This window comes from Aythya ferina, assembly GCF_964211825.1.
Source record: "Aythya ferina genome assembly, chromosome: 16".
NCBI classification, from domain to species: Eukaryota; Metazoa; Chordata; class Aves; order Anseriformes; family Anatidae; genus Aythya; species Aythya ferina.
Genome location: NC_140315.1, coordinates 14,587,699 through 14,615,421, shown reverse-complemented (window position 1 = coordinate 14,615,421; position 27,723 = coordinate 14,587,699). Strand labels below are relative to the sequence as shown.

General features: G+C 48.5%; 1 protein-coding gene across 1 annotated transcript; it reads left to right on the top strand.

Annotated features, from left to right (window-relative positions):
* Nucleotides 1–989: 989 nt before the first annotated feature.
* On the top strand, nt 990–27,723 carry SLC13A3 (solute carrier family 13 member 3). The gene is made up of 13 exons (XM_084537543.1): nt 990–1,128; nt 10,872–11,137; nt 11,310–11,473; nt 15,170–15,236; nt 15,929–16,114; nt 16,984–17,109; nt 20,411–20,506; nt 22,347–22,451; nt 23,508–23,605; nt 24,487–24,599; nt 24,925–25,086; nt 25,400–25,537; nt 26,086–27,723. Exons 1-13 carry the CDS (start codon nt 1,018–1,020, stop codon nt 26,269–26,271), a joined length of 1,818 nt encoding a protein of 605 aa, XP_084393669.1. The 5' UTR covers nt 990–1,017; the 3' UTR covers nt 26,272–27,723.

The following is a 27,723-nucleotide window of genomic DNA, read 5'->3' as shown; positions in this document are numbered from 1 at the left end:
CCAACATCTGAGTCCCTATTCAAACTGAATTGTCAAAAGCAGTCCCAGCTCCCTGTTTTTCTGATGCTTTTGACTTTTTTAGTGACGTGAATTTGTGTATAATTTCTGACCATGGGGGGGGGGGGGGGGGAGAAATGTCAGAAAACAGGTAGCCAAACCTCCAGGTCTGGGTGCCTTTTTGTAGGTGTCAGGGGCTCTGGTCCCATATGTGACACGTCCACTGCCGTGCCCCATCCGGAGCTGCTGCACATGGGAACGGGGCTGTGCAAAAGGTGCAGGAGGCTTTGGCTGGGAAGGGGGACTGGGAGGGCGTGATGTGGCCATAGGTGTCTGGGAGGGGGTGGGCGCTATAAAGGGGCACTGTGGTGGTGTGGTCAGGGTGCTGGAGTTTTGCAGGGCAGGTGCTATAGGGTGCTATAGTGGGGTGGTCAGGGTGCTATAATGGGGCTGTGCAATGGGGTGGTCAGGGCGCTGTGGTGTTGCAGGGTTGAGCAGGGCACTATATGGCAGGGTGGGGTACTGTGGCAGGGTGGACACTATAGTGGGGCAGTGAGGTAGGGTGGCCAGGGTGCTAGAGTGTTGCAGGACAGGCAGGGCACTATAGCAGGGCAGTATGGTGGGGTGGTCAGGGTGCCGTAGTGTTGTGGGGCTCTATATTGGGGCACTGCGGCAGGGTGGGCACTACAGCGGGGTGCTGCAGTGGGGTGGTCAGGGCACTATAGTGGGGTGCTGTGGCAGGGTGGGCACTATAGCAGGGCAGTATGGTGCGGTGGGCAGGGTGCTGTAGTGTTACAGGTGGGCTGGGTGTTATAGGGGGCAGCGCAGTGGGGCGGGCAGGGCGCTATAGCATAGCGGGGCGCTGCAGCAGGGTGCTGTAGCGGGGCGGGCAGGGCGCTGGGTGCCCCTCCCGGCGGGCGGGGCGGCCGCCTTCATCCCCCCCCTCTCCTCCTCCTCCTCCTCCCTCCCCTCCGGGCCGGGATAAAGCGGCGGAGCGGGGCGCGGGGCGCGGGGCGCGGGATGGCGGCGCTGGGGGCGCTGGTGAAGAAGGTGTGGAGCGTGCGGAGGGTGCTGGTGCTGCTGTGCGCCCCCCTGGCCCTGGTGCCCGTGCTGCTCAGCCTGCCCCCCAAGGTACCCGGCACAGCCGGGGGGTGCCCGAAGGACCGCCCGGGGGAGGGCAGGGGGTGGGGGCACCGGTTTTGGGGCGCAGGGGGTGGGCACGGGGTGGGGATGGAGCTCGCCTGCCGGGGGGTGCCATCGCCTCGGGGGTGCGCGTTTGGGGATGTGGGGTGAGGGCACCGAGCAGGGCATGGCCCCTCGGGGGCACCGAGCAGAGGAACGTGCCGTGGGGGGCTGCGAGGAGGGGGCTGCAGTTTGGGGGCCACCAAAACCGCGGGCCGGGAGCACAAATGGGGTGCGCTGACATCGGGTGCAGAGTGGTGTATGGAGATAGGGGCTGGGGACACGCAGTGTGGAGCTCAGCACTGGGGACACAAAGTGCGAAGCTTGGGGCTGGGGACACGCAGGGGCCCAGCTCGCAGCTCGCTGCCCTCCTGCCGCAGCCCCTGACCCTCGCCAGGGACCCCTGTAGGGTTTGCCCATGGAGGAAAGGGACCCCGAAGCCTAAAAACCACCACAGCTCCTTAGGGTGAAAGCGGAGGAGGCATCTTGGGGTTGTGGTAATCTTTTAGTGGAAAGAGGGGGTAGATCAAGTGAACTGTGTTTTTGTTGCTTGTGTAGGCGCTGGGAAGGTGCAAGCAGCCCATGGTTCTCAAACCGAGTGGCGCTAACTGCAACTTCTTGCCAATGCCCGGCTGCCTTGTTCTGGTTTCTATCAGTGGCTCTGAAAGAAGCGCTGGGGAAACTGAGGCACGAAGCTGGGTTGCAGCCAGTGTCCTGCAGCGAGCTGCATGCAGAGCTGGGCTGGGGGCGAGCCCCTGTGTGCAGGGACAGTGGTGCCACTTGGCCCTGCCACCCCATCCCCTGCACTGCCAGAGGGACCGGGTGAGAGCGGTGGGCAGCGGGGTTGTGCTGGGGCGCTGGGAAGGCAGTGGGGCTGCAGGTGCTTCACACTGCTCCGGGAGGCTCCTGGGGAGAGGATGTGTCTGAAAAAGCTTTGCGAGTGTGGTGATTGTGCTGTTCCATAGATGTGGAGTAAATCAGTTTGGGCTTTGGTGTGTGAGATGGGCTGCACGTCAAGTAGCGTCTATGGCAAAGCTGGAGAGGGAAGGTTTTGCAGCTGTCCCGTACAACATAGCTGTCCTGCACCAGGAGCATCCTTGGGTGGACGTCCATGGGGCTCTGAAGTCACTGGGAAATTTTGTGCCGCTGACTTCAGTAGGCTCAGGATTTCACCCATGTATTCTGACTCAGATCCATTTGAGAGTGACATTGTTTATATCAGAAAATAAGCGATGTTCAGCACGTAGTGATTACAGAGTGATTCAGATGCTGTAAGGACACGGAGGTGACATTTACTTCTGCTGGCTTAGTGCTTGTCAGTGAAACCTTCATACTCAAGATAGCAAAATAAGTCACCTGAATTAAAAAAAAAATAATAATACTATGACCATTGCTTTATTAATAACACAATATATTAAAAGAGAAAACCCTTCTTTGGATGTAATCTCATTTTTTTTTCTTTCTAATTTGCATTATTTGGATGAGTTGTTAATAGGAATATATTGAATGTTTGCCTCAGAGCAAAAAGCACATTGCATAACAGGTACTTCATCCCCTTTCAGAGTCATAAGTAGCTCATACTTGTTTGTACATTCATTTACTGCAGCTGAACAAGTGACTTCAATGATATTTAATGTTTCCCTGTTTGACTCTGGCACTTGTAAACTCTGGAGCTGTGGTTATAGGGCGAGGAGATGTGCTGTGCACCCTGCACAGGTTCACGTCTGAGCCAGGCAGTGGTTAATCACGGGAGTAATTCATCACAGATGAACCTGGCACTGTGCTGAGGGAAAGCCCTGCCTCCGATGCCCATTTCAGTTGTGGAAAAGTATACTGATGGAGCGACTGTAGGGATTAGGATGTTTGGGAAAGAAAGGAAAAAAAACCCTCTGCTGGTGTAACAGGACTGCCTGCCCCAACTCCAGCCGTGCAGCGCTGGGGGCGCGCTCCTCCCTGTGCCCTGCGGAGAAAGAAGTGCTCGCACAGCCCAGGCTGATCGGCTGCATTAAGGGCAGACTGGAGATGGAAAAGTGCAGCTGCTTCCAGCTACAAAGCTGAAGGAGCAGCAGGGCAGGGAAGGAGAGGGCATGGCCTTACTGAATGCCCACTGATGATAGCGATCTGTGCTCGGGTGCCCGTGAGCGCCACGTGTGCCACAGTTAGCCGTGAGTCTGTCCAGTCCCTGCATCACTGCTGTCAAAGCGCTGACACTGCTGCTAGCGTGGCTGCTCAAGCAGTGGGATGCTTAGGGCCAGCCCCGCTGCGCCCTCCCCAAGTTGTCCCTGCGTTCAGCCTGCAGCTGTGAGTAACCAGACCGCTGCACTGGGTCGCATTCAGGGGGCAGTGACTCACCTGCTGTTTCAACACAAAATTGCCCCTCGTTTGTTCAGCAAGAGCGGAAGTTTGCTGTTGCACCAACATGGGATTAGGCTCAGCCATCCAGAGCTGTGCTCCAGCCAAGCTGCAGGGGCAGTGGGAAGCAAAGGGAAGGGTTTACACTTCTAACAGCAGCGTGGCAACACGGGGGGCAGGGAGCAGGAGCAGGTGAGGGCTCAGCAAGTGGGGAGTTGGGTGTTGCTGGGGTTTGGAAGCTATCCTGCTGTGTGATGGGAGATGTGTGCCCCCAGCTGCACCGCACAGGTCATGGTTTGTCCCGACATGGGACTGGAGTCCAGCCTCAGCTGTCCTGGGCAGCCACGTCACCGGAGCTGCCTTGGGCACTCAGCAAGCTCCATCCCAGAAGGCATTCAAGTTAAGGTCTGCTGCTGGTGGTACTGGGAGACTGTCCAAGACAGGGCACCCACAGAGAGGAGGCTGGGGCAGGAGGAGCACCTGGGGGAGGCAGAGCTGTTGTACCAAGCTTTAGGCTGAGTCCTGGCACAGCTGGATCATGGGAGGGTTGGATGGGCTGGAGAGCCCCATGTCCTGCTGGGACAGTCACTGTGCAGCAGGGTGTCAGAGAAACCCCAGAGATGAGAAGCAGTGAGGCTCAGCCCCTGCAAGTCTCAGGAGGAGGCTTCCCTCATGAGAGAAGGTGTCTTAGGGGCATCTCTGCAGTACTTTCCTGCTCTGTGGGTGCTAAAATCTCACATCAAGCCAGAATTTGCCTTCTCCCCACTGAGATGCTCAGCAATTATGGGAACTTGAGGGATCAGAGCCTTAAAAAGCCACCTGAGGTTTGGCTTCAAGGGCAGCATCTCACTTGTCTCTGGAGACCAAGAAATCACAACCTACAGTTTGCATAACGGAGAACCACAAGTAGGATGTGGTTTCTCAGATGTGTTTCTGGCGAAACCCCATGGCCTGTGTGCAGTGGGCTTTCCAGTGAAGCCTGCTCCTTGGTGACCTCTCCCTGGAAGCAAAATCCTTAGAGGAAAAATCATACATCAGGTCTGGCCTTACTTATGGCTGCTGAACTCCAGCATCCACACCTGCATGCTACTCCTAAAGCCCTCAACAGCTGTCACCCTACAGCAGTTGATCTCCAAATTGCCCCGCGTGTCCTTTTGGAGGTAGAACGTCAGGGCTGGTGCTGACATGATATTAATACCCCTTGTTGGTATTTGATGCCCTTTGTAGGCTGCAGTCTTGTAGAAGGAAACTTGTCTCAGTGCTTTTGTAAGCAGTCTCCTTTCTTCTGAATAGAGAAATGAAATTTCTGCTTTGCCAGTAGGTTTGCCTAGCCCTCTGGGTGTGCTCCCCAAAGCGTGGCTGGAGCAGTGGGAAATGGGTTGTGCCCGTCACATAGCACAGCACAGGGAAAGGCTCTGGGTGGCTTCCCAGCACCCGGCTCTCCGCACAAGGGTCCGTGTCACCTCCCGCTCTGGTGGCTGCTGAAATGGCTGAAATTTTTGTCCTGTGAGCGGAAGTGCCGGCGACCCCCCGGCTCGCGGAGCTGTGAATGATTGCAAAAAGCTCGGCAGGGCAGGAGGGGCTGGAGGAACTGTTCTGCTGGAAGGGGCATGGGGGGCACTTTTAATGAGCTGTGCAAAGAGCTTGTTCCAACAGCTCCTAATGAACTCAATGTCTACAGCCTCTTGGCTTGGTAACAGCTGAGGCAGCCAAATCTGCTAAAAGGAGCTCTGAGCAGGCGAATGGGTCCCAGTGCCTTCAGAAAACAGGCTTGACTTCCTCAGTGGACATAGAGCCATTTAACATTGACTTGGATGTAATGAGTCTTCCTGATGAGAACAAGGAGACTTCAGGAACTTCCAGAAGAAAAATGGCTTTGCTTGCGCTCAAAAGCAAGGAACAAAGCCATCTCCAAAGGAAGGCACTGGGGAGGAATGGATGATGCTAAAGGAGGCGATGTGGTGGGGCATGGTGTGTGGGGAGGTAGAGGGAGCTGGACTCCGGGCTGGAGCGATGCCCACTGCGTGCCGTGCTGCAGGAGCACAGGTGGGCAGGGGCAGCGCTGAGGAGATCAGCCTGGTAGGTGAAATAGTGACTGCAGCCTGCTTATGTTTCATGCACAAAGTCAGTCTTTGTTTTATATATACACTTGGTGATTTAGAAAGGCCAATTTCATGAATGTAATGATCAGTTAAAAGAGGTAAGAGGAAGACCTTCAATGAGGGAAGAAGAGGGATAACTGGCAGCTGGGTCACTACCGTTTACCAGCATGGAGATAAGGCGAGCCTGGCTCAGAGCAAGCTGGCACAGAGGAACTGAAAGCAGCAATGCTCGTGGTGGGAAAAGGACAGATGACAAGAATTAATATTAACTGGAAGCTAAGAACCATAGAGGACATGAAAAGGGATGTGAAAGAATTGACGAAGAAATCCCTGGGCAGGGTGTTGCAGATGATGAGCAGTATTTCAAGTGTGTGACACAAAAGAAATCTGAATCAGGATACTCTGTTGCTAGATGGATAATGCAGAAAAAAGCTGTATTCAGTACAGTATTTCTGTTCTGGACTTGTAATACAATACCGTAGCATATTAAATATTTCTATCATGACAGTGACTAAAGGGAAATGAAAATATTTGCTTGAGATGACACCACGTAATTAGTTGAACACGACTGGGTACCCACAGCTTGGAGGAGAGGATTAATGTGGTGTTTGTACACAGAGACATGAAAGTTAAGCAAGTGCAGTGAGAATCTACCAGGCTGCTATTTTCTGAGCTCGTGGCTTTTGCCAGAATGCCCTCCCAGTCTGCTTCCACAGTTCCAAAGCAACTTTGACAAACTGGAGAAGCATCAGCATGAGCAAAGGACAGGAGAACACACCACATGGTGAAAGACCTCAGCAGCTTGGCCAAGTTCTTTCAAAAAAAAAAAAAACAAACAAACCAAACCAAACAAAACAAAAACAACCCACAGGTATGAGAGCACATCCACGGTGAGCAGAGTTTGGGGAAGGGAGGTCTAGGCTGAGGGATAAAGGTAAAGCATAAAACCAGATGCAGAGAATGATGTTCAGGTTACCACAACAGAATTTTAACAGTGAGGTTAATTAACTGTAGGAACAGCTCACTAAACTTGCGGTGGTTTCACCATCACAGAAAATGTTTCTTCTTCTTTTTTTTTTTTTTTTCTATGAAAACATGTTGGATCTATCTTTAAAATTAGGCTGAAATGGAGATTACTTCATATGGTGCTGTTTTAGCTTTGACGTCCATCAGTGTTTGAAGTTGTAGGACCTATTGCTGCCTCCAAGAGGAAGTGTGAGGCTCAGACCTCTAAGGCAAGGAAGATTCTCTGGAAGATGCCTGTGCCATGAATTCCCATGGTCATGGTCAATTTGCCCACTTTGAGCTCCAGCTGTCTTGTTTGTGAAGCAGAGAAAAAGATGAGAATTACAAAACACTTCAAAAAGTTTAAGTGCTTTATAAGCTTTGTCTTTTTGGTGTAACTCCAGAGCAAAATATCTTCACAAGCATTCACTTTAGCTGTAAGACCTTATGCCCCTGTGCTAATGGCCCCTTTCTAGCCACTCTGCAAATACCCAGAGCCAAACAGCTCCACTGGCAGGAATGCTGGTAAACAGGGCTTGTTTTATGTCCAGATTACATAATGTTTGCAGGAGCTGTATTAGGAGAAATCAGATTCAAATACCCATCCCCTTGGAGAACAGTCTGTGGCCAAGATGGCCAGTAACGCTGTCAGGGTTGCAAACTGAGGGCAGTTTGTCAGCAAGATGCTAAAAGCCACCAGTACTTTTTTGCACTGTGTACTTCTGAGTATCGTTGATAGGATATTTCTTTGTGAGGATAGTGGGACAATAGGGCTTGAAAAGCTCTGATTTTGGCCAAAATATCTGTTGGTATTGGGTTCTGGAGGGACCTGTAGGCCCCTCATTTGTCTGGTCATAGGACGGGTGCTGGGGAGAGCCCACAAGAGGCAATAAGACTGTGAGGATGCACATGCAGAGGTTGGTGGAGCAAACCCAAAGCTTGTCTGACCCTTAGGGTAGGGCTTCTTCAAGCACCGGGCCCATCTGGCAGGGTTCTGTGAGCACTGGACTGTCTGGGATCTTACTGGGCCTGCTAGAGAGCGAGGTCTGGCAGAAGCTCCTCGTGTCCCCTTCAGCTTGGTAGTGGGGACTGATGGCTCATGCATGCCTATGCCTTGGTGCCATGCCTGGGCAAGCTGGTTCTCCTCATCTGACCCACATACCCTGCCAGAACCTCTCTTCCCCAGGGCACCTCACCTCCCCGTCTCCCCTCCAGGAGCCTGCCTGCCCGTGGGAGATTGCCCCTGCTGGAGCTCAGCAGGTTCCCAGCGTGGAAAATCCCCGGTGCCTTCAGTGCAGCGAAGACAGCATCTGTGTCTGGAGGGGCAGAGGTCACTCCTGAGGGTCTTGTGCAACAGCAAGGAGAGCTGCTCTAGTCCAGAGCCACGGAGCACTTTCTTGGAAATCATTAAATGGTTATAAAATTAACCCGATCACAAGACCCATTTAAAAGTTTGTATTTGCTACCATTTTTCCCCCTGACCTTTGATAGATTTATTTTGAAGCAAACAAACAAACAAACAAACAAACAAAGCACAAAACAAAGTTGCCTGGAGGTGAGAGGAGTAGAAAGGAGTGACACAGCAGAGTGGTCGAAGGATGAGGGATAGGAGATGATGGTGGGATTGCTCCTGGGGGCAGCTGTGACCATCCCCATGAAAGACCATTCTTCCGACATCAGTTAGCATTTGCTGGCGGTATACTAATGCAACTTGCAGGGTACTGGGGCAGTAATTAACATTTGTAAGATATTTTGGGGAAAAACAAACAAACAAACAGGGTTTGGTTCAATTTTAAGAATGACTTTACGTTTTCAATCTTTGGAACACTTACTCCAAAGCTGAGTTATTCTGAAGTGGTCTTGTTCCTTTCTTTTTCAATGATTGCCCTATTTTAAATGAAAAGTTATTTAACGTAGGTGCGGTTTGTCTTCTTTTGGGGTAGAATAGGATTGACAAACATTACTGCAGCTTTATGTTTAAAGAGGTTTGCTGATGATAGGTTAGTCATGTTGATGGGTTTCATAATTTCAGTAAAGCTCTCCATACAGCAGTTCTCTGCCCAGTTTCGGTTTTACCCCTTGGCTTTTCATCTTACAATGAAGATTAGTTTTTAGATTCATGCTGTATTTCATTGCAATGTTTCCCAGAACATTTTCCATACACTAGAAAATAAATATCCCTTAGTTCATAATTACCTTTCTAATTCATACTTCATCTGCTTAATGAAGTCAATTGAAATCTTCACTGATCTGCTCTTATACCAAGGTGTTGTTAAATACTTGCAGTCGCTCTACCACTGTAAGAGGCAAACTGTTTGTTCTGAAGTTTGCTGGTGCAATTTTCCTTGCAGAAAACTGAAGAACATTTTGCCATTGGGAGAAAAAAAATAATTTTTATGGCCTTTAGAGACTGAATGGAAAATGACTCAATGAGAGCAAAACTATTTCTTTGGTATACAGAAAGAGCCAGAGCAAAGAGGAATTATTAGTTGCCATGGGAATGAAATCACTCATCTAGTGTGCAAACATTTGAAGTGTGAATTTTTGCTTCTGCAGAAATTAGTGGTATTGGCTTTTTTTGGGCTGCACAGCAAAGTTTTGGGGAACTAAAGCTGTCAGGAGCTCACGGGAGCCACCGGCTGCCAGATCCGAGCTCTGGGAACAGAGAGGTTTTACTTCACTATGTGTAGTACTTCAGCGCACCATGATCTAAAATTGGGACTATAAGTGGTCTTTGAATACAGGGCTTAGGAACCTGATGTGATGCGGTAGCTCTCCTGTGATTAACGTATTTGATAGCTATTCAGTAATTGAAGCAAATTGTTCTTGGCTCTTTGGTATTGTCTTTTCCACACGCATGGAGGCACCTGAATTTTACAAGCTAAATTACTTGTCAGACACGAAGTTGGAAGGCTAGAGGCAAACGACAACTTCTGTCACTTGCCAGTTTTCAGACGTGTTTGATGACAAATCCCAGTTGTGTCTCAGTATGTGCCAGTGGGCCGAAGGGAGCATTTTGCAGGTGGCCTGATGCCTTTTGGCTCAGCCCTACCTGCTCACACCTTGCTGTGCTCTCAGCAGCTTCATCTGGGCCCTGCTCTCCCCAAAAGTCTTCACACAGAGCCTGGGAGCAGCGCTGGACTCCCCCGGCAGAGCCTCAGCCCTTTGGGCAGGGGAGGAAGGTCCGGGCGGAGGAGGCACAGAGGTGCCTTTGAGAAACAATTCAACCTGTTCGACAAGCTGGAAGAGAGCGGGGAAATAAATAGCTCTGTGGCTTCCAAACGGCTCTGGGCAGTTATTTATAGCGCTGTGGGCACCCTGCCTCACAACTGACAATAAGCCCCTTCAGCCCCACTGCGGCCAATGGCTCCGGCTTCTCGCCTTGCGTCAGGCTCCATCCACCCCCCAGGTGCTGCCCCGGGCTCTGCTCCTCAGGTTGGGGCCGTTGTCCTGACTCCTTTCCTTGTCTTGACTCCTTTCCATAGCTCCTGGTTTAAGCTGTGGATGTCAGGAGAAGTGGCTCTGCTCCGGTTGTGCCTCTGGGGGGATGAATGAATCGGGAGCGCTGGGTGTCCGCCAACCTTGGCATGGGAGGTACCAGGCTGGGGCAAGCTCTCCACGCTCAGGATGTGGCATGGCACCAGAGAGCTTGATTTATTGATTTCCTGAGGGATTGGGATGGGTTGCCTTGGAAGGGTTTCTAACGGATCTCTCTGGAGACCCTGATCCAGTCAAAGAAGCTTTTCTGTGTGCCTCCTATTACAAACAGGGGGACTCAATGCATCTGTCTCTGAAAGCTGTTTTCTCATAGGCATGCAAAGCCTGATCTGTGGAAGTTGGAGGGAAAGCACAAACATTGAGAATAGCAGCTGTCAGGTATGGGGACACCTAAGGATATTAGCAGCTCTTGCCCTAGCAGCAGTGCATGCTGAGCTTTAGCACCCCAAGTCAATGTGAAGGAGCAGCTCCTTCTCTCCAGAGCTTCCTTGCATCCACACTGCAGCACATAGGAAGCTCAGGAAATTGAGGAGGATTTGGGTTTTGCTGTGCTTTCAGAGAATGTGTAACCCCTTACACAATCTAGGGAGGAACATGTTCCCCTAATAGGAACAATGTGGGGGAAATACAGTATCCCTGAAGGAATGACTGGTGCGTATTGCTTGTCTCAGTGTCTCCAACTGAGAAGATTTCTCTAACACCACATCTTGCTTTTCCTCTCTGTTTCTCTTGCAGGAAGGACGATGCCTCTACGTGATCCTACTGATGGCCCTGTACTGGTGCACAGAGGCGCTGCCCCTGGCTGTGACAGCCCTGCTGCCCATTGTCCTCTTCCCCTTCCTGGGCATCCTCCCATCTAACAAAGTCTGCCCGCAGTATTTTTTAGACACCAATTTCCTCTTTCTCAGTGGTTTAATCATGGCTTCAGCCATTGAGGAGTGGAATTTGCACCGTAGGATCGCCCTCCGGGTCCTGATGCTGGTGGGAGTGCAGCCAGCCAGGTGACTGTGGGGACTGGGGGGTGTCCATGGGGGGACACAGCCCTGATCACACACTGCTTTTTCCTATTAATTTTATGATATCCCCACACATGAGCTTTTCTTCCTGTAGCTAGAATGTGTTAACACTTGCCAAACTCAAGACATTCAGCTTTTTCTTTATTCTCTCTTCCAGGTTAATTTTAGGGATGATGTTGACAACGTCCTTCCTGTCCATGTGGTTAAGTAACACTGCCTCCACAGCTATGATGCTTCCGATTGCAAATGCAATTTTGAAAAGCCTCTTTGGGGAGAAGGACACCTCTAAGAATATGAACAGGGAACATGAAGAAATCCAAGGTAATTGAGACAGGGCAGTAGTATAAGCCAGCTGAGGTCTGCCCTGCTGCCATCAAATATGCCCCAGTGCTGGTCCCATTTTAATATTTATTTAATTACTGTGGTGGAAGGGTATTGACATAAAGCTCGCTCTTATCCTGCTCCTTCCGTATGCCATGCCAGAGGCAATGCTTATGAGTTGGAAATGTCTGGAAAAATGAGAAATGGTGGTCCCCAGACCTGTGACTGGCACAAGTTGAAGTTCAGCTCTGCGTGCCCACTGGGATGTGGTGATGATGGGGTTTGTAAGGTGCCTTGCTGTAGGATGGCCAGGGCTGAGGGGTGCTGTAGTTACCCCTACAGCTGTGTACTGTGTAATGCTGCCGTGCTGCAGGGATGGGCAAAGGTTGCAGCCCCTCCGTGGCAGCACACATGGCTTTCCCGTGCTTCTGCACAGGTCATTTCTTCTTTTTTCCTATTTCCTCCCTTGTGAAACTGGAGCTTGAGCTGGGAGAGAAGGGGAGGATGAAAGGCAGGGCTAGCAGGCTGAACACATATTTATAAAGTGCTGCATGATGTCCCCTGATCCAGCTCGGTGTCACTTGGTGTTGAGAGTGAGCAGGTGCTGGACAGGCTTGGTCAGGGCTATGCGGTCAGAGCAAGCCTTCCTCCAACCACCTCTCAGGAGTTTGGGATTCTGGCAGACAGGGACGAAAAACAGAAAAAAGGAAATGAAGCAGTGAAGTCCCCTTTGCAGTTATTGCTGATAGTACGATCAGTAGTCATGGCTTCTCTTTTCCACACTAATTAGATGTTCTTCTGTCTCTGCAATTTAAAAACAATGGCTTTTGGGTTTCCACTGAGACCTAACGCAGGAAAATGAGTCTTCAGAAGAGGACTGAAATATGCATACTCTAATACTAAAGATCTAATAATTCATCATTAATGTCTAGCAATCATGAGGTGTTTGCATTGTAGGCTGCTTTATCACATTTGCTTTATGAATTTTTGACCATGCACGTGTAGTAAAATCAACCCCACTGACCTTCTTGCTATGTTTTCTTATTGTGAGGAAGCACTGTGTTCTGTGAGCCTGCTTTTAACCTTCTTGACCCCATTCTCTGACCTGATTTGAGTGTGTAGTTGTGAGGGCAGTCTAGGAACATATAAAAACAAGACCCCCATTTTCCTAGACACTGGCAAGCACAGAGTTAATGTCCCTAGCTCAAAATGCTTAGGGTGCTGAGAGAAGCCAGCAAAGGGAGAGGGATGCAAGTAGAAGAATGAATAAAATGAGGCTTTGCAACTATGATGTGATTGTGTGATGATGTATTTTTCTTTTGAGGTAGAGACTTGTAATAAATACAGGGGAACCATACACATGCACACATACAGTGATGTCTCTGATCAAGTATTTCTCTGCTGGTGAGATCCTCCAGGTTGCAATCAGCCATGCTCACGTTCAACCATGTGGACAAATTTTTGTAGATGAGTAGATCTGCATGCTTGAGTTCATGACAGCTAAGCTTTGGAGTAGATCTGTTCCTCGTTTTTACATTACTAGCTACTGATACAAGAATTCAGATGAGCTTTGGCATTTGAAATTTCGGCTGGTTCTGGTTATTCAAGGTGAAGGTGGGATTACGAACTGATCACCAGCAAGCAGGCTTTTTTTTTTTTTTTTTTTCTCCAGTGGGTGGAAATATTTTGAGGGGGTCTTTTATTTTTTTTAGGAGCAATAGAAATATAATTAAAGCCAAACTGCTCTAGGATAAATCTTTCTGCCTCTAAGATATACAAAGTATTTGAGTGAAATGGCCACTGAATCTGTCTCATGCTGCTCCATGCAAGGCCAGGTCCCAGCTCAGTGTTCTTTTTTTGTTTGTTTGTTTTTTCCTCTTCTGACTTACGGACCTGTACAAATTTTCAGCCCCTTTTTACGAGTTTCATAGGAAATGATTGTTCTGCAGAAAGTCTGCCTTTCCTTCTCATGGTTGCCTTTCGTAGACCTTCCTTGAGAGGTAACTCACAGGTGATCCTGGCCAGATGGGATAGGAGTTTGGGCTTAACAGGGGAAAACTGGAAAAATGTTAAAAAGTGGAATGAAATACATGTATGTGTCTATGGCTTAAATGGGACATCAGCGATGAGAGGCCTTGGGCTAAATCTGATGGGGGATCAACAGTCAGCCACAGGTTAATGTTCTTCTAATTACAACCCTCTAACGCAGCACCCTTGGAATGAAAGCTCAGCATGTGTGCGTCCAAGCCAATTAACTCTGATTCGGTAAATTAGCCATGTGTAAAACATGACAGTGCAAAATGGCCTGGCTCACTGAGCCACAATGAGGGGGCTGTCCTCGGCACTCACGTGTGCGAGTCTGGAGACTTTGACCAGTGGCTGCTCTCCGCGCACTGCTTTCCGTGTCAGGGGCACAGACAGGCACAGATGGTTGGGTTTTGGCCTGAGGAGGGGCGCAGGGAAGTTTGGGAACTGATAGGGTGGCTGTGGTGGGTGACAGTGGTTGGCTGGCCCAGGGAGGTGCAGGGATGCACCAAAAACAGGCAAAGCCTGAGGACAGGTACAGAGCCCATAGTGACCTGGACTAACAGTGGATGAAACTCCTGAACATTCCTGTTCTACAGAGGATATGGAAAATAGGGTTTAGTAGCATATCCCTGCTCCCAACCTCAGGTGGTCATGCCATGAGCCAGAGCTACAACTGCTACGAGGTTTAAGATGAGATAAGGTTAAAAAAAAAAAAAAAAAAAAGAAAAAAGTGATTGTATTGCATTTCTGGTTTATCTTATGGTTTCTCTTTCTGAGTTCTCTCTGGAGCACACACCCATATGTGCGTGGCAGTGTGATGTACACCTCCCAATTTACTGCTGAAGAGCATGTGGGTCCTTCTGGTCAAGATTTACCCTTTCCCCAAGTGATGCTGAGTCCTGGCTGCCTTCCCTGTGGCTGGTGACAAGGATACTGGGGCAAAGCCCATGAGATATGCAGGAGGGTCCCTGAGGACTGTGTGCACCATCAAGTCCCCCCGTGGCAGCTCCAAACTTGTGTTGAGGTTGGGGTTTGGGAGGAGCTGCCTGGCCAGTTGTGGAGGGGGTCGTGGGCTTGGGAAGGGTTCTCTGCTCTCGAGGTGGGTGTCGGGGGACCCGGTACAAAGCCTAATTCCCAAATATGTCCCACACTGTCCATTAAAGAGGGAAAAACAGCTGCATGGTGACTTCGCAAGCTTCCCAGGGGGAAGGAGGAACTCCGAGGCACTGAACGCTCCTGCACAGCCTCGGGAAATGTGCCCTGGGGATACACCAGGCCCAGCTCTTCTTCCTACTAACAAGCTATGGTTAACTCCCCCCCCCAAAAAACTAACCCAAGCCCATACGTGGATATGTGGCACCCTGGCGCCCCTGCCCACACTGGAATACCCCAGGGTCTGAGCAGCAGCAGAAGTAGCATCAGGAGGGAGCACCTCTGGGTGCTGGAGGAGAAGCGGGGTGCTGCAGCAGGCCTGGAGCGGTGGCAGCAGCAGCCAGGCTGGTTTGTCCCCTCCGGGTGCTCCTGACCCCGTCACCATGGCATGAGCTCCCCCTTCGTTTGTGTGCTCCCTCCTCGGTAAAGGGCAGTTTGCTGCCTTCCGCTGTTTGGGTCGAGGAGGATTTTCTAGATGCTTTGAACTGTTTTAAAGTCCTAATCTTTCTTTTTCAGCATCTTTACAGCAGAATAAACTTTACACTGTACCAACTGAGATGCAGTTTCTGGCAAGTACTGAGGAGTAAGTTAACTATTAAGTTTGTATTAGAGAGTTGAGACAGAGCATTATCCCCTGAGCTAGACCCAGATGTAGGAATTTGAAATTCAATCACTGAAATGTTTTGATTGCACCACAGCTCCCAGTCGCTATAGACTGGCCACAGAACCCCTCCTCTCTGTGTCCAGCATCCTTCCACACATCCGCATCACTGCAGGGATTTTCCAGTTATCCTGGAGCAGTACCAGAGGTGTCTTCTGCTGGAAAACAGTTCCTTGGCTTTCCCAGGAGCATCAAAAGTGTAAAGCCAGTGGTGTAAAACCACTAGGATTTATACAGTGCTGACAGTCCTGCTTTGATAACAACGATGGGAAAGAAACAGCTCTTCAGGAATAGGAGTTTCTTTCCTCTCGGTGCTATCAAAATTTTCCTTTTGTGTTCCTTTGAGCACTTTATGCCAAGTTTTTCAAGTGGCTTAGGGGTTTGCCAAGGCACACGCAGCGTTCAGGCACTGAGGGTGCTCTGCACGCCTGCAGGTCCCGCCTGGTGCTTCTCCGAGCCCCCTCCTGCCATGCGGAGCTGCCCAGGTGTCCCAGAGGGCAGCGTGAGCTTGGCTTTCTAAAAACTGGGAGTTTGCCTTCTTGTCAGGCTCTGTATCGGCCGTGCTGTGTTTAAACCAGGGCTTTCACCAGATTCTCTTTTGGACTGTTTTAAAGCAAAGATCTGACGGAGGAGAAGGAGGTCGCCAGCGATGCGCTCTCAGACTTAAAGAAGGAGGAAGAGTACAAAACAAATATATGGAAGGGCTTCCTCATCTCAATCCCCTACGCAGCCAGCATTGGGGGAACGGCGACGCTGACAGGAACCGCACCAAACCTCATCCTTTTGGGACAGCTGAAGAGGTATGGGAGGCTGTCCTGGAGAGACGTGCCTGTCTGCCAGTGTAAATCCTGCACAGATGAGATGTAATCTCTGTCCCTGTGGGAAATTCCCTTCTGTGCCGAGAGCTAGCTTGGAAAATTCATGCCCTTCCAGAATGTTTTAGGAAACTTTGTGAGTGGATGAAGGCAGAGAGTGGTTGCACCAGCCTGAGCAGTGCTGAACAGGTTCTCAGTGCCTGTGTGGATCACCTCACTGCTGCTCTTAACCCCACCGCGTTTAATGGGACTTGACCACCTGCTTAAAATTAGGCTCGTAAGGGTTGTCATAAAAAGGGCTGAGTAGTGTTCTGTGAGCAATTATATCTGCTGCTGTGTGGTAGAAAGGAAAAATAAGGAACCCACTGCTTCTGGCCTATTTTCCTAGGCATAAAAAATGCCTCCTGTGTTCCTAGGAGCATAGAGTTGGGCCATCCTAAGAGCCTCCAGATGCTTCTTAATTCTGGTCTCCACAAGCAGTATGTTAAGGCTCTCCCAGGCTTGTGCAACATCCCGGTGAAGTTCATGTTCAGACCCTCCAGCAGCTATTGCACTACTTAATCCTGACTGTTGAAGAATATTGTTGTAGAAGAGTATCAGCCATCCAGAGAGAGGTTTTCAAGTCTCTCCCTGCACAGCTGGGCTAGGTGAGCTGTGCCTGGCTGGGTAGCCCAGGGGTTGCCCCTGTGCTCCCCAAATCAGCTAGAGCCCAGATGGGTGCTGTGCACACAAGGGAATGTTCTTAAACTGGTGAATTTGTGGGGTATTTTGCTGTTGGTTTCAGATGTTTGCCCTTAAATTGAAGGGTGGTTTTCCCTTCTTGCATTAACTTGATTTTTTCCCCATTTGCTTAGTTATTTTCCAGAATGTGATGTGGTGAACTTTGGTTCTTGGTTTATGTTTGCATTTCCTTTAATGCTGATTTTTCTTCTCGTGGGATGGCTATGGATCTCCATCCTGTATGGAGGAATCAACCTGAGGTATGTTTATATTCCCTGCGCATACACACTGCTCTGGTTACACCAGCATTGTGAAATACATGTTCGTCATGATTCTCATACTAAGTCTAACAATATCACCCACAATCATCTGCTTGACAGTGGAGGGTTTCATCGCTAACTTCAGGGTGCTTGTGGTGTAACAAATCCTCTGTTTTTAAGAAGCTGTGTGTGTGTTGTCTTCAGCAAAATGCTCCCAGTTCTGTAAGCATTTTCTGAGCACTGCTGTCACAAGAGAGTCTTTTATCTTTCCTACTCAGAGCATCTGCTTTCTGCTCCCAGCCTACTTATTGCCGCTAGCTGACTGCTAGGGGAAGGGTTGAATGCAGCCCCGATGGTGGCTGTGGTCTGTCCAGAAAGGGGCTGGGGTGATTTGGGAAGGGGTTAAAGGAGGAAACGGCTGTGCAGCTGCTCAGCAAACACTGAAGAAGCAAAAATCTCTGAACACCAAATGAAACAGTAGTGTTTTCATGGCTCTCACCAAAACCCGTTTGCAAATGTGACTGCATGCAAAGTTTTGGGCTGCAGACATGGGTGAAGACTGGAATAAACCCACCAGAGTCAGACCAGGCAGATTCCCTGCAGATGGGCATTGCCACATAACACTGAAATAGCTGTGTGATACAAAGTCACCCTGCTCAGGATCAGCCCCTAGAGATCTGGCATTCAGGTAGATGCTAGCTGTTAAAATAGGCTCCCGTGGAAGCATCAGGGTTAGGGCTGAATGCTTCTTAAAAAGTCCCCACTCTACCATCTCAGGTTGCAGGCAGTTTCAAGCATTTCAATGCATGCAGTAGACATTTGCTGAGATGGAACAGGGTTACAGAAATCTCATACCTGGCTGAAATACATGTAGAGAATGTGTGTTACACGTGCATTCAGTGAAACACAATTATTTGAGGTTGTTTCACTGCCTTACCTGGGCTGGGGTAAGTCAGTGGCAGAACTGCTTTGGCAGGAGGGAAAGCAGGATCGGACTTTGAAGACCAGCGTGAAATCTCGGTTGCCCTGGAATTAGTAACAGAAATCTCCTGGAACGTAAGAGCTAGGATTTGTTCCTAGGGCTGGAACTTGGGTTTGGAACAGATTACTTCATAACAGGGCTTCGTTTTACAACAACGCGTTAATCTATAACTGAGAGTAACGTGTTTTACTGGTAAACCTTTGCTGCACGCATGCAACCCTGAGTGTACAGAGCTTAAAACACTTGCAGTGGTGCTGCACAGATTATTTTGGAGCCCTTTTTCCCTCTGTACACTCTCATACGGGATAGTAACAAACTCCTAGTCCTGCTTCCTCCAGGGACCATACAGAACTTCTAATAGATAGAAAAGTCTTTAATTGTTATTCTGAGTTACAAACACAAATAGCAAGGGAAAAAAAAAAAAAAAAAAAAGAGAACAGGTGTCCAAATATTTACATTGTCTCAGAGGCAGGAAAAAAAATCAATGGGAAAGTTGCAAGCTAGAAAATGACAAACGCCGCTCCTTAAATTGCTGGGGGGGCTTCATGCACAGCCGGGGGATGCTCCGCTGGCTCCCAGCCGCTCTGCGTCTATGTGCCCAGGGCTTGCATGAGCCTGGATTCATGCATCCTGTGCTAAGGGCTGGGGCACAGCCATGGCACAACTGAGCAGGTGAGGGGAGAGAAGGTAATTCTGCTGGCCGAACCCCCTGGCAAAATGTGAAATGTCTCTTCTGCTCGGAGAACGTGATGCTTTTTGTTTTGTTTGGCTCCTCTCTGTCCGCATGGAGCCCGGCTTTATTGGGATAGCTGTGGCCAGCGCGGAGCAGAATTCCCCAGTGGCAAAGTGCCTCGGGAGGGACACTGTGAGGCCGCACAAGTACAGCTGCCTGTCTGCTGGCGCTCAGCTGCTGGGATTGCAACAGCTTGGGAAGAGTGGCTGGCCTTTCTGTATGAGCAGAAAAGTACAGACAGAGGGACGCCGCTACACTAGCAGGCTGGCTTTGCTTAAATCCAAAAGACATTAAAAGGCTGAGGTGTTGGTTGATTGAGTGAAGATGAAGCTGCTGTTCGTAGCACCCTCCTAGACTCAAAAAAACAGGTACATCTATTTGAGGTTCAGAAATTCCTGATGATCAACAATTCTTTTGTACAGAAGACCTGGCCATGATTTCCCATTGAAATGGTGATGGAATGAAGCATGCTCAGGCACTGCAGGGCCTGTTGGATGCAGCTGGTGTGGACATTGGGTTTTGTAGTTTCACCAAGGTCACAGGCAGGGCTAGTTCAGGCATGGGACACGATGGGAGGTGAAGTGTGAGACATGAATATATCATTTGTATGCACATGCTCCAAAGGATCAAACGGCGTGTGCGGTCAGCATACCAGGCTAAGAGGCTTAGCCAGGAGCACATTAACATTCCCGGCCATGGAGAAATTCCCCACATTTTTGTTGAGCCTCTGCAGCATCGTGAGATTGCCCAGGAAATTGCAAGTGGCATGAGGAGTGAAGGGACAGGTTCATTTTCTGTGTCACCCGCTGCCTAGTGTTCTGCCCGGGTAGTTATCTGCTAGAGATGATGAAATCCTGCACTGCCGGGATTTTCTTTTGGCAATTACAGCCTGTGCTGGGGGAAACAGTGTAGAATATAAATGAGACAAAACTTCCTACCCTCTGTGGGGTTTCTTTTGTATGAAAGCAGACTTTCTTCCTCAGTCCTGCTGAACAGTCAGTGTACTTAAGGTGCTTTGCTTTGCTGCATTTTCATCCCCGTGTCCCATCCAGCCGCTGTCTGCCCAGCTTGCTGCAGACTTTTCTGCGTGCTGCTGAGCTGTGTGCTCCTGGTGCCAGGGGACAGGCTCCGTAGGTGACACCAGGGCTTTTCCACTGCTATTCAGAGCTGGGCTCCTAATATATCAGAAAGCATGCCCTCAAAATATGAGCCAAGCTCACTATCAGTGTCATTGGGGCTGCTGGCTGTACAAATTCCCCTATCTGTGCACATGGACATGGCCACCAGCATGCTTGTGTCTTGTCATGACTGGGAGGAAATATCCACATCCAGCTGCACCCTGTGAGGCGTGGGGCTCTGTTTGCCAGGCTGTTCCCACTCTCGGTGAGCTGAAGATAATCCAAACAGAGCTGGAGAGACGTGCAGCCGCGGGGAGTTCCTCTGGGAAGAAGTTTCTTTTTGAAGCTTGCAGAGCAGGCACTGAAGGGGTTCACTGAGCGTGCACATGCTGCAGTAGTAAACGCAGCCTTCACGATGGTGCCAGTGATGTTGGGCACATTTGACGATGTAACTGTGTCTCTTGGCAGGGGCTGGAGAACAAAAAAGTCAAATATAAGAGTGGACGCAGAAGCCCGTGCCAGAGAAGTGATAAAGGAGGACTATCAGAAACTGGGCCCAACAAAGTGAGTCATCAAGCTGGGACCAAAATGAAAAAGAAATCAACTGGGTTGGAAATGTCCTGTCTGAAGGGGAGTGAACTGAGGGAAAGTTTTTTTTTTTTTTTTTTTTTTTTTTAAGCAGAAAATGAAATACACATTTCTACTCAATTCATGATGCAGTGAACTTTACTTTTGTGCATGCTCCCTCCTCTTCATTTTCACTAACAGGAATAACAGCAAATAGCAGCTTGTACTCAAATCTTATCAAGAACAAAGTTCATATTATTGAGTGGATTCATGCTGGGCTGTTTAATTACTGTTTGTAGTTTTTCTGCTCCAGGAACCAAAGCAATCCTGTTTGCTTTATGTAACTAACCAATACAAGCTGAATTTTGGAGATTTGTGCATTCCTGTTTGTAGCTGTTCTGCAAGGCAGGAAGTATTTGCTGAGGAGGCTGATGAATCATATAATAAATATAAATCATATAGATTGTGGATATACTTTAAGAAATCTTAAGAGATGCTCAAAGAAAGCCTATGGAAACAATTTAAATCCATTTTATGCAGTAGGTCATTTTTTCTGAATAACTCATTCAACGTTATGAGTCATGTGAAGAAAGAATATGACACTTAGCTTCTTCTTGTAGTTTATCAGAAGTCTTGTCTTCTGGAAGAAACATTGAAGTTGCAATGATTAGGGTCATAGATGGAAGCCACCAGAAAGAAGCATAAGAGTTTTAGACTTAGGAGAAATGCCCAAAAAGGGGGAAAAAGGAAAGGCTAGGTATCTCCAAGAATCAAAGCATAGGTATATCCAACCAGCCACTGATATTCTGGGCAACCAGGGCTGGTGAAGGTTTTTGAAACTGTAGGTCTTAACCTCAAAAGGTCTGTGGTTCTCCGTCTGTAAAATAATATTCTTATGCTCACGGTGATGCTGGGAGAATTCAGAGATGTTTGTGTCGTGCTATCGACATTGTAATTGTTGCTGCTGTGTGGAAAATGGAGTGGTTCTTCAAAGACAATTGGTTGGGCCTGTGCTGTAAATGAAAGAAATTGGTTTAGTTGTTCCATTCAGTACATTATCGAGCAGCCTGCAAAATGTCTCTGAAGAATCAAAGTCCCACTTTGAGGTCTAGGAGCGAGAAAGCCCATTAAGCCATGCTCGACCAATTTGATTAGCAACCCCGTAACTTCAAATCAGTGCAAGTGGCTTCTTCCCAAGTTTACATGCCCTTCCTTGTGCTCTGAGAGGTTTTATACAGAGTTTTAAGGCATTGTCTTGGATAAATCTTGACCACACTAGAATCAAACCTTAGCTTAGAGTATGATACTGCCATTTAAAGATCCCCCTGCTATTAGTCAACGTGTCTAAGGGATACTGTTTAGGTTTTGACCTTGGGGAATGTTGTTCCTGCTGTCTCATATATGATTTGAATCTTAGCTGTCCTTTTACATGGCTTGAACTGGAGTAAAACCACCCCTAGCTGGTCAGTATCAGCCCAATCCGTGCCTTGGGAGCATCCCAGAGGGCAGTGATGAGAGGAATGACCTTGGGAAGCTGCTTGGCCCTTCCCCTCTGCCCCATCCACAGGGTCAATTTTGCAGGCATGTTGTGACATCTGCTCTGGGCATTCCTGATGCCCATATTTCCTGTCCTTGATATCTTCCAGTAAGAGATCACTGCTGGCAAATACCAACATCTGTAAATAGATTTGTAACCTATTCCAGTATTCCCCTGTAGTTATTTTTAGAGAAGCCGCCTAGTTTGTCACCCAACCGCTGCAGCCTGAACTCGATACTTGCCCTATCTTGGCCTCACCCCATTAGCACAACATTTTAACTACATTTCCTTTTGTTTTAGGTTTGCAGAACAGGCAATTTTCTTCTTCTTCTGCATGTTTGCAATCATGCTTTTCTCAAGGGACCCCAAATTCATTCCAGGCTGGGCGAGCTTGTTTGCACCAGGGTAAGATCTTATTTTCATTCCACTGCCACATTTTTCAACAGCATTTCCAAGTCTGAGATTCTTGGGTTTCTGGTTGCATTGCTGAACACTGTTACTCAGGTTTCCTGGAATAAATTAAATTGAGCCCCAAGTTCCAGAGTGAGCTTAATTGTTTCTGTCTTGTGGAGGAGGTATACGAAGCCCACTGGGAAGCTGGCACTGCAAATTCTTCCATATGTGTGTTTGAGGCCATCCCTGGGGTTTGAGTGTGGGGAATACATGCTGTCTATACATATATTTGCATATTTATGTGGAATTCTTTATGCAATCCACTGATTTCACTGGAGGTCTGGAGAGTGAGGAGCTGACTGTATGTGCTATCGTATCTGTTTTACACATTCATCTCCCCTGTGACATCCATACCTTGGGAAGACAAAGGGATAGAGAATTTGGGGATTGCTAAATCTCAGGGAGGGTGTTGTTATTTCTAAGCAGAAGAGACCTTCATAGTTTTTTGTTTGTTTGTTCGTTTCTGTATATAATGCCCCAGCTTAACAAATGATTCCTTAATAGAATGAAGTAGTTATGGACTTTTCCTCATCAGTTAATAGCTCCTTACAATCAAACACATGCTTAAGCTCTTTGTTGGGTGGAGCCTGGCTTTCAGCTTACAGTCTGAGCATTTTGCAAAGAGCTCTTATAAATTAGGTGGTCCAGGCTCTGCACCTCCTGCTCCCTGTGAGGAGCTGGGATATTTGTCCTCGCAACCCCTCATGGACTGATCACGGCTCCGTGGGCAGAACTGCTGGAGCATTGCTGTTGGGGGGGGGGGGAATTTAGTCTTTTTATTTTTTTTATATATATTTGCAGGGCTTTGGGGCAGTTTTTGCATGGGGTTCTTCACAGCCCATCTTAGAAATATAGCTCTACAGGGAATTAAAAAGAAAAGAACTGTGAACAAGTGTTGTTCAAACCTGATGGAAACTTGTAAACTTCCTTCGTAAATCTCCGTTCCCTTAAACTTTGCAATTCTGCAGGCTTGTGCTTCTTACCAGTGTTTCTGCTGCTTTTGGACAGGTTTATCTCAGATGCAGTTACAGGAATCACCATCGTGATCATTCTCTTCTTCTTCCCTTCCCAAAAGCCTTCCTTCAGGTGGTGGTTTGACTTTAAAGGTGAGTAGGAGACCCCCAGGGCAGGATCCCTGCCCTTGCCTGGGGTCAGTAACGTCCCACCCTGGGACTGTGCCACCTGCAGGGCCACGCTGGCTTGGGGACACAGCTAGGACACATGGAGGCTGTTGTCTGACGTGCCAGCAGAGGTTCAGCAGTCACTGCCCTGCTGCCTGTTGCAGGAATGACTCGCTTGCTCGTGCTGCTGTCAGAGATGATACTCTGTGTGTTTGTGTGTGTTAAAAATCAGTGTTGACCTGCCCTAGCAGACGGGCTTGTGGCACTCACTGATATTTGTTGTGTTGTCCAGACTGCAGGAAGATGTTTAATCAGGCCTCCTCTGGGTAAAATAGCTGTGCCCTTGTTCAACAGAAAATTACAGCCCCATTAGTGCATCCTTCCACATGGCAGAGCTCACTTCATCATGTACTAAGAGATGGGCTGCAGGGGAGATGGGAGTTCTTTGCTGTAAAACTCCAGGGTAGTTGAATGGCGAATGGAAAATTAGGAACATCTTCATGATTCAAATGGTAGAAAATTTCCTCCTTCCATGGACTCCCGTCTGTTGAGGACAATGTTTGTGCCTGTTACAGAAAGGAAATTAACCCGATGTTAGAAGTTCTCCAAGGAAGCCTCAAATAAAACCTCAAATGCTAGAATTTCCTTTCTCTTCCTTTTTGTTAAGATCTTGTTTTCTGATATTAAGTTAAATGATCTTTTAAGTGTCTAGCTTAAGAGAATGTTTTTATGCATGTTTTAATCAACAACAACTCATGGTTAGTGAGCTTTGGTGCTGATGCCAGGCTGATGATGTCGATGTCAGATGGTGACGGACGTGCTCCTCTTTGGGTGGGTGCTTGATGTGGGGTTTTCTCTTCGTCTAGCACCGAACACGGAGATGCAGCCCTTGCTGACGTGGAGGAAGGCCCAGGAGACCGTGCCCTGGAACATTATCCTGCTGCTCGGAGGAGGCTTTGCCATGGCGAAGGGTTGTGAGGTGAGGCAGCAGAGCTGCATTTTGTCACGGTGCCATTTGGGGCTCTCATTTGGCTCTGGGAAATTTTGCTCCTGCAGTGTCACAATGCCAAAAAGGTGTTTCTCAGCTGAAGGCATGTTTCTCAGCTCCCCCTTACAACAACGCGCAGCAGATAAGTAAGGAACAGTTAACAAATCTTGCAACTCCTTTCAGACTGTTTGCTGTTAGATCCCCTGAAGACACTGCAGTTGCGTGGGTGGTGAAGGTCGTACACAATTTTCAGATCTATGAAAGGATCTGAGGAAAGGAGCCCCGCGCTGCAGCTTGTGTGCTCTCCCTTCTGCAGGAGTCCGGCCTGTCTGTGTGGATAGGAGGCCGCCTGCACCCCTTGGAGGGCGTACCCCCACCCGTGGCAGTCATCCTCATCACGATTGTCATCGCCTTATTCACAGAGTTTGCCAGTAACACGGCCACTATTATCATCTTCCTGCCTGTCTTGGCTGAACTGGTAAGACAGCCCAGTGCTCAGAGGGCAGGTTTATGGTGGCTGGGCTGGGACAGGCACCGTACGGGTCTCCTGCTCCTGGAGGGGGCTTTAGGCACTTCGAAATTCTTGCAGCAACAAAGCAAGGGCCTGTGGCATAATGGGAACACTGCTGGATAATAATCCTTCAGATGTTGTTGGTGAGATACATTATTATCTGTCACAGAGTGGGGGATATGGCTCTGTACAGTGCACTAACTACTTGCATCCTTTAATTATATCCGCCTTACGCTCCTAATCCCCGAGATACAATTTCTGTTCCTTTCTGTTTTTCAAGGCCATTCGTCTGAAAGTAAATCCCCTCTATTTAATGATACCAGGGACTATAGGATGCTCCTACGCATTCATGCTGCCAGTCTCAACACCTCCTAACTCAATTGCATTTTCTTCTGGACACTTGATGGTCAAGGATATGGTAAGTTGCTTTAGATATACAAGATGCTGAAAACAATCAATCAGAGTGAAATGTTGAAGAAAGTAACTTTCAGGCATGTTACCAGTACAACATGTGAAAAGACAGAAATCTCATACTGCAGTGTTGGAAGGCACAGGGATATAAAAGGAGCCTGTGAGATTTGGAGCCATGGCTCCAAGTGATGGCAAAACTGATTTTAATTGTCCTCAGCACCTCTCAGCCCATGCTCCTGCTCCTGCCACTGTCAGCAGCTCAACTTCAGAGGTTTCTGGGTGCAGAAGTTTCGCAACTCAGTGAAATAAAGCTTATAAGCTCAGTCCTAGTTCCACCTCATATTCCTGTGGCTAAATGGATGCTAATATTTTTGATGGATCAAAGCTTGATAAGCATCTGCAGAGTGGTTTAAGAAAGCCCACTTAAAATGTTGTTAATAGTAATGGCAATTAAACCTTACATTTTTATAACGTTTATATTCAAATAACTTCATTCTTCACATGCTGTAAATGTCCAGGCTAAACTCACCAGTAGCTTTTGTGTTTCTTTTGTAGGCAAGAACGGGGTTGCTCATGAATCTTATGGGAGTTCTGCTTCTTAGCTTGGCTATGAACACGTGGGCCAAGAGCATCTTCCAGCTGGGGACCTTCCCTGCATGGGCTAACATCCATGCAGAAAATGCCACATCGCTCTTGCCAGCTGTAGAAAATGTCACTTTTAGTGCACTGAATAAAATATGAACAAAGCCACCCCAGGGGAAGGACTCACTCACTTAGGACTTGGGCACTGGAATCGTCAGCGCGTGCGCAGGAAGAAGACCCCATGGCTGCCCACACTGCATGGGACCCTTGGATTAAATTTTATTTTTAGCAATACCAGTCGGTGCCACAACATCCGATTTTGATTTTCTCTGAAGATCCTTCCCCCCCCCCTTACACAGATTCTCCCAGAGAATTTCAGCTGTCCCTCACAGGTGGTTGTTACCTGCACAGCCCTGTAAGTGTCGAGCATCTGTGGGTAGATGTCTCTCCCCCCGTGAAAGCTACTGAGCCGTGCTGCTCCAGCTTCTGATACCCTTCCTCGTTTTGGAGAGCAGCCCTGGGTGGAGGCAAGTGGATTATTTCCATGCAACCCAACGTGAGTGAGTGTATCAGAACCTGGCTGGGTAGGAGGCAGCATGGGCTGGGTGCTCCTGGCAGGACCGTGGAGACGGGGGCTCGGTATGATCTCATGAGTAATTCTCTCATGTAAGGACACAGACTATTTCTTCAGGCTTGTGCATGAAAGGATGATTCAGGAGATGTGTCGGTAGGACTCAATGCATTGCCCCATGCTTTGGGAACAGGAAAGGACCAGTTTGTTTCCAAACCTGTGCAATGTTTTGAAAACCTGGATTTCAGTCGCTGCCTGGCTCTTTGCACTGAATGCAGATGGAGGTTTGGGGCCAAATTTTTTTCTGACATAATTGTGTGGACATCGGTGGTGTTTCAGCTTTGGGAACGTGGCCAGTCTTAGGTTTGTGAGACTGATACTTGTGAGCGACCTGCTGAGTCACAGGTCAGTGGGCAAGCTGCGCTGGAATATTATTGACATTTCTGAAAAGTAGGCTTTGATTCTTAACATCTTTTTATTTCTGATTGCTTGGGTACTTTCAATGAAAGCATTGCAAATTGACTGTGATTTTAATCACCGTTTTATCGTTATTTTTTTTTTAAATTTCTGTAAGAATCTAAAATATTTAATTTTAAGGATCAGTCATTGAAATAGATAGAAGGGAAGGTAAAGAATCTGATTCTTGGTTTAAGGAGGGTTGGTGACTGGACTCTGGATTGGGCTCCACTGGGTCTTTTCTCTGATGGTGTGGGCTGGTGGCACAGCTGGTGACATGGGGTGAGGATCCAGCCCATCCCTCCTGCCCCCATGCTGCTGACAAAGCCCAGGGCCAGGCTGGAGCTGGCAGGGTGATGCAGCCCTTGGGGCCAGTGCTTGCTGCTGCTGCTGCTGGGTATTACCTTAAGGTCACACTTAGGCAGGGACTTGAGGTTGAACCGAAACCTCCAAAACTAGCCGAACATGGAACTTTGATCAATCAAGTTCAGAAAAAAACAATCCTTAATGTTCAACAAAATCCTTCAGCTTAACAAAATCCGTAATGATCATGGAAAATGTACAATAAAGCACATTTGTTAGCA